The 7,092-nt window shown below is 39.9% G+C and overlaps 1 protein-coding gene across 1 annotated transcript in view; it reads right to left on the bottom strand.

The window, feature by feature from the left end:
- GABRR3 (gamma-aminobutyric acid type A receptor subunit rho3) overlaps positions 1-6,653 on the bottom strand; it is a 47,482-nt gene extending 40,829 nt beyond the window's left edge. Inside the window, exon 1 of the mRNA XM_084841693.1 lies at positions 6,523-6,653. Within this exon, the coding sequence (XP_084697819.1) occupies positions 6,523-6,653 (131 nt within the window). The remainder of the gene's footprint in view (positions 1-6,522) is intronic.
- Between the last annotated feature and the right edge of the window lie 439 nt (positions 6,654-7,092).

Below are 7,092 nucleotides of genomic sequence, written 5' to 3' on the forward strand. Positions count from 1 at the left end.
CAAGGGCCAATAGCCCTTCATAGGTAAAAGATAATCCAGCCTTGGAGTACAGGTAATCCCCTGCAACATAAGTGCTCCCTTTAGGGAAGACCAGGGCTAGCACATGGTTTCTTACTGCCTTAGAGCAGGGGTGGGGAAGAAGGTTTATCGTGATCTACTGGTAGATCTCCTGGTGATTTGAACTACACTGGCAAGCGTTTCTTACTTCTCCATTGTTTAACAACAGCAACAACAAAATCACAGAGAGAGAGAGAGAGAGAGAGAAATTATACAGCTGAAATGAAAAAGCTGAAAAGTGATGATAAGCAGGAGTGGATTTTTGTGTGGAAGGACTGTGAGCTCAGTTTAGTTCTGCTACTCAGAATAACTCCTGGGCTCAGAATTCTTTAATTTGGCATGTATGTCTTTTGCATCGGGCTTGGTGGATCTCAGGGTTCTAGTAAAAAAACAAGTAGATCCTGCAAGCATGAAGTCTGCCCACCCCTGCCACAGGCAATTTAAAATCTATTCCCACCCCCACCCTTCTCACACATAGCATAAGAATAGCACATTAAAAGTCAATATATGATATTCTCATATTCATTTTTAATGTTTTCTTCACTTCCTTCCCCTTTATGCTCTGGGCAACGAATGGAGATCAGAAGCATCTCAGTCATGCCCCCTGGCATGCAAGTGGTATCATCTAACCCAGCCTTCCCCAACTTTTGATGCCCTCCTGTTGTGTTGGAGTACAACTCACCTCCGGCCAGCAGTCCAACACATCTGGAGAGTACAAGCTTGGGGAAGGCTGATCTAATCAATGGGGTACTAAGCAGCCTGTGTGTGACTTCTCCAAAAGGGCTGTCAGGTGCCCTTTTCTGAAGACACTTCCCATAGCCAAACAGATGCTCTGGAATTTTGGTTTTCTAGTTTGCCTCAGTGGTTGGGCCAGCTCTAGGGAAGACCTCTGGATCTCCCATACCAAATAACTAACAACTGGATATCAATGTAAGTCTGGAAAAGCCCTTGGAGTTTGATCAGTATGTTCTTATTTCTACCTCCATTATCCAAGGAAGTCCAGGAAGTATATTGTCTGGTTCTTGCATATATATTCTATTAATTTACTTAGAGCTCAGTCTGGAGTCGTACCTAGAGTTCTGTGCCCTTAGCATATAGTAATCCTGTCACTTGGATTCTATATCTGAAATCTCCAATGCTAGCTGTGTCACATGAGAGCTTTTTAGAATCACATACTCAACCATAAAAGGACATTCCTGGTCAAACATAACTGAATGTTAATATAATGAGTACTTAGAAACTGTTTTCTTTATTATGGCTTCAACTTACTCTGCAAATCCAGAGTTAAGCCGAGTATGGCTTATGTAACTGGAACTGCTGTGGCTCTTTTAGAGCAAATTATGAATGGTCTGAGCATTTACCACTAAACATCCAAGCAAGTGGTGAGTTATCCCTGACAGACAATGAGCTCCATGGACATCACCATAATGCCTGCAGCCTTACTAGAAATTAACATTTTGGTTTTAAATCCACTGCTGTATCTGAAATTAAGATTATTAATTAGGATCTTGGTAATAAGATGACTTCACTCATACTATCATAAATTATGAGTAAAATCCAGACAATAGTAGTAGTTCTTGCATGTAACTGAAATCAATTGAATTTGAGTGGTTGATTTTGTATTTAAATCCTACTGATTTCAACTATCTTTCTATCCATGGAACCATTTATTTTTAAGGATTGGTATGAGGAGGAGGATGGAAGATGTGGCAGCATTTGTCAACTGAGAAATATATATGTAAGGAACGACATTATGGTCATGGCTCTCAAGTTCATTCTCATATTCAAACAAATGTAGCCATGTTGGCCCATTAGGAAAATTCCAAAATCTTTATTAAGGCACTATGGATTCTCATATAAGTTTTCAGTTCTCATTCTTGAGGAAGGTACCCCATGTAATTTTAAATTGGCAAAAAGGAATAAGGGGGAAAAACTAGCCCCAGCCTCTGATTGTTTAGGAAATCTGATAGTGGCCTACCCTTGCTCTAAAGGAAATTCCACTCATGTTTTTCTCTTATCAAGGAGCTAACAAGGAGCTGACCAGTTGAAATAAACCAGTCTAACAACTTTAAATAAGTTGTACTGGTTTGTATATTTGTAGATATGTACTATGACAGACTTCCCCAACCTGCTGCCCTCCATATGTGTTGGACTACAACTCCCATTATTGCTAGTCAGCATGGCCACTGGGGAAGGCTGTATGATGAGAAGAACCAAGCCTTGTCCCAGGTAATGCTGGGCCAAAAGTTCATGACTTGAAATTTGGGAGGCTGGGAGTAAAGGAGGGGGGTGAAAGGAAGGTGATTTTGAGAGAAGCAAATACTTGAACAAGTGGGGGGGGGCTTTTTGTTTAGTGGTGGCAGTGATCTTTTTTAATGTGTTTCCTGGCGGCCCCCTTAACTTGAATTTAATAGTGGCAGTGGAGTGGCTACCTCTCCTGTCTGCTGCTCCCCCTACCCCACTCCATGCCTCTTGAAACAATACTAGATAGTGACAAAGCACTGTTCTGTGGTGGCTTCTGGGGGGACATTTTGTCTCCATTGACAGGTGTGTGTGTGTGTGTGTGTGTGTGTGTGTGATGGCAGCTAATTATAGGTGGCTGCTGAAAGTAGTTCTGCTGCCACTATCAAAAACAAGTTAAAGAAAGAAAAAACATGTTTTAAAAAGAGAGAGAGAAGAGAAAAATCACAGATGCTGACACCACAAAACAGTAAGCTCCCCAAATTTTTTGCAAGCTTTCCCCCCACCTCCCAAAAAACTCACTGAAATCCCCCCCTTCTCCACATGCAAATGTGGCAATGAATTGCGGGGAGGGGGATCTGTGCTCAGCACTACTAGTCCCGGGCCCCATATCTGTATGCTCCAAACCAGGGTTTTACAAGTATATAGAAGGCATTTGGGGGTACTTACAAAATGTACCATGCAAATGATATCAGCATTCATATTTCAATGGCCAAACAACAAGATTTAGAAGCAATGCAAATATATTGAAACATGAAAGGAACAAACAAATGTTCAGATTATTAATGAGTCTCATACAAAGTGCATTCTATGCTGTGTATAGTACTAGGGTAGCCATGGTTCCTACTTTACAGGAGGACAGTCCTCTCTTAGAAGGGCCGTCCAGTCCAAACCCAGTTTAAAGAGGAAGAACCATAAGAAATGAGAGCAGGGCCTTGAAGTTGCCCATCGACAGCACCCTGAACAGCATACTGAGCAACGCACACAGATTGTCATTCTGCCCCACTGTGGTAAGATGTATTATATTTCAATTTAAATTATAGTAATTATTTCTAAATGTGCATCTATAGATTTAAATTAGAATATGCTATTTTTTGTTGATGCATTTCCTTTGGGGGGCGATGTGCAACTGGTCAGCCTATATTATATATGGATGAAGATGGAACCCTGTAAAAAACATGGATGAAAGTATCATGCTTGAATCAGCTGGACAGATCACACAATCAATTGAGTTCTCCAAAAGCACAGACTGGACTGAAAACTCAAGGCAGAAATGTTTTTTAAAATGAAAATCCATTTTCTTTATTCACCAGCGCCACTTACATCAGTGGTCAGGGAGAGAAGCTGTAGACTAGCACAGTATTGGCAAGAATGCTATAATACTGCAGAAGTGAAAAGTCAACTATCCCTCCTTATCAGAGGCGTTGTTGATTTGATCTTAAAGTTTTATGACTGCTTCATGTTTTTCATTACCATTGTAGTGTCACCGATTCTTATCACATGTTTATATTCATCAGGATTTGCCTGAAGTTGTTTGATGCAGTGTAATGGTATTAAATAATTTTTTAATGATGGCTCAAGATCATGGTGCTGCCCACCAAGGGGATGTCCATAATACGGACTTGACAGGAGTGCTTTTGTATGCTGATTCAGGAGTGATTCTTGCAGCTCACATGGGACCCCTCTACTGGCCTTCCAGCATGAGAAAAAGTAGTCAGCCAGGGTGATGCAGTCCACATGGTGCAACAATGCACAAAATGCCAATGACTAGAAGCTCCAGTTCAGAAATAGTGATGACCATTTTTCTCAGCTGCTTTTACCACTCACATGTGACAGGAGGAATGGCATAATATAGCTATTATGTTTTTTACTGTCTACAGTAATGTGATAGCTAGATTATGCCATTCCTCCTCAGATTCATTACTGGGTTCTCACTAACGTATTGCTCTGAGCCATGGAAGCAGAAGTCCATAGGCTTCATATAATGTGACCAAGTTGCTAATGGAGGACAATGAACTGTTGGCTGTTCTAAGCATTTGGAATGTGAGTCATCCTCATGTGCCAGGATGACCATTTTGGAATTTGACTTTTATAAAATGCACGAATCTTCTCACTGCTAAAGGAGGGGGAAGAGTGAGTCTGATTTTAAACAGCCACATGCTCAGTATATAGGAACATAGGAAGCTACCTTATACCAGGATAGATTATTTGTCCAAATAACTATTGCCTACTCTGACTGGAAGTTGCTCTCCAGGGTAAAAATCTCTCTTGTCACCTGCTACCCTACCCTTTTAATTAGAGATTGCATTTAGACTTTTTAATTAAGGATTGAATTTAGACCTTCTGCATGCAAAGCAGGTGCCCTACAATCCCTCCCCATGAAGTGCTATAGCTCTCACCTGGGGTTGTTTCACCCATTCCAGGAAGTTCACTAAATGCTAACAGTTCGCCTTATTTCAAGAGATTCCAGCTATATAAAATAAACATCACCAACTCCACAAAATGCCATGGAACAAATGCAAATTCCACTACATTTCCAAACCTTCCAGGGATTTCTATTTTGGCATATGGCTAACAACACTCCATAATGCATGGCTTTAGGAATAACAGCCATGCTGATGTCAACAGTATGTTCACCAAAGGTAAGATGTAGGTATGAGTCCCACATCCAATAATTATGGTTATTGGAAAGACATCCCTAAAACCCACACACATAAGGGTTGTATCCAACTGTGTCCAATAATTATCCCACCTACTCCCTATTTGCTTTTTTTTTAACTGCATGGTAAATGCAAAGATGCATTTAACAGCATGTCTAGCTTGGCCCAAAGTTAAGATTGGATTCAAATGTGTGTGTGTTTTTACTCTGTTGGTATATGCAACACGGGTGGAATACAATGCTGCAATTCACAGTACTTTGTGTGCCTACTTGGAGATCAGTCCCAGTGACCTTACATCTGAGTAAACATAGGGTAGGCCCTAATGCTTCAATTCTAAGCACATTTAATGGAGATAAATCGTACTGAAATCAAAAAGGCTTACTCAAAGTAAGGGCTGCAAGAGGTTTGAGTATGCACCCATAGAAGTGCTATAAGTGCTTATTTTATCACAGCATCTTATATTTACTTGTGTGTTCAATGGGGCTTACTCACTAGTAATGAAAGTGCGCTTAGGGTTGCAGCCTTACAGTGGAATCTTATGCATATTTAGTCAGAAGTAAGCCCTGCTGAGTTCAATGGGCTTATTCTCAGGTAAGTAGCGATAGGAACCTACTGGAACCTACTCCTGAAAGTTGGCCGCTCTCATTGGATTGTGGGTGACAAGTACAATCTATGGGGAATATGTCCTTCAAAAGCTCCAGACTTGAATCTTGTATACTTCCTTACCACATTTTGGTAGAGCTAGCTAGAAGACATTTCCAGGGGATGGTGTCCTAACACAGCAATGTACATTGTTAATCCCACTAAGAAATTGACTAGAAATGGAATAAAATGCATTAACTAGTTTAAAAGCTGAGATTTAGAGAGGCTGATAAAATAATTCCACAAATTTAAAGCACACTGAACTATATTCCAAAGGCAAACCTTCTGTAGCCTGATTAAAATCAGATTTGAACCCAATAAAAATAAAAACCTAATTATACTTTCCCCTTCTAGTTCTTTACATATATATTGATATTTAATGTAATGGAAAAAAATCTATACCATTGGCTTACAAAAGAGTATCTCACGGAGAAGAAGTTAAGCTTTACAACAGATATTTTAGCATTTTAGCAGTTTACATCTTTGCTCTCATTCATTATATTTTAACTGCTTATATTTATTGTATATTGACAGTGCAATCTTGTACATGTCTATTCAGAAGTAAATCCCATTGTGTTCAGAGGGAGCTACTTCCAGGTAAGTGGGTATAAAATCATTGCCTGCTCATATGAACGGATCACGAAATCCATATATCTATAACATACATAAGAAATATAGGAAAAGTTACTGGCTTAAGTTCTATTATTCCTTTTGCTGATTTTTTGGTGATGTGAAAGTATTTGGTCCCCACCCTGTCCAAATGCTCTATTGCCTGCGTTGTTCTATTGCTGACAGTGGATGAACACATGAAAACAGCCCTTTAGGTCAAACCAGGAGTAAGTCATCTTTGGGATGGCAACAGACACACAGAATGTATATAAACAGAACAGTAGTCATGATGCCCAGTGACCATCTTGCTCACCTGTTATGTCTTACCATGAATGACCTTTGAGGATGATGGTGGTGGTAATTATGGTGATGATCACTGTTACTGGTTAAAAAAGAGGTTGGCCAAATACAGTTGAAGAGCAACAATTTAATTGCAAGGACCATGTCTTCCAATCACTAGAATAAAACCTTTTGAATCAGCCCACATTAGTCGCCTTTCTTTCTGGAGCTCCGATTATTGAGAAACATCATTCAGTGAAGAGGATGAAAATAGTAAGAGGCACTGCAAACTACAACATGGAAAAGCATCCACGTGTTCATTCTTCTTTGACGTCTTCTCTTATTCCTGCAGTTTTATAATTCCTTAAAATCCACATCATATGGTTTTGCTGTCCAGATGCTTCAGTTTTAGCTTTAAAAATCTATTAAGCAAAACAGTGTATTTGGCTTATTCCTGTTTCCATCCATTCTTTCTCCATGTCTGGGTGTATTCCTAGCCCAGTGGTTTAACACCAGCTCAGTGTACTCTTCGATGAAGCTGTTGCACAGACAAAAGCATGATGTCAAACATTTAATCCCCTTAATCCCACACAACACCATGTTT

Source organism: Heloderma suspectum, chromosome 3 (genome assembly GCF_057233095.1).
Source record: "Heloderma suspectum isolate Gila_16-S chromosome 3, 16-S_ref, whole genome shotgun sequence".
In the NCBI taxonomy this organism is placed as follows: Eukaryota; Metazoa; Chordata; class Lepidosauria; order Squamata; family Helodermatidae; genus Heloderma; species Heloderma suspectum.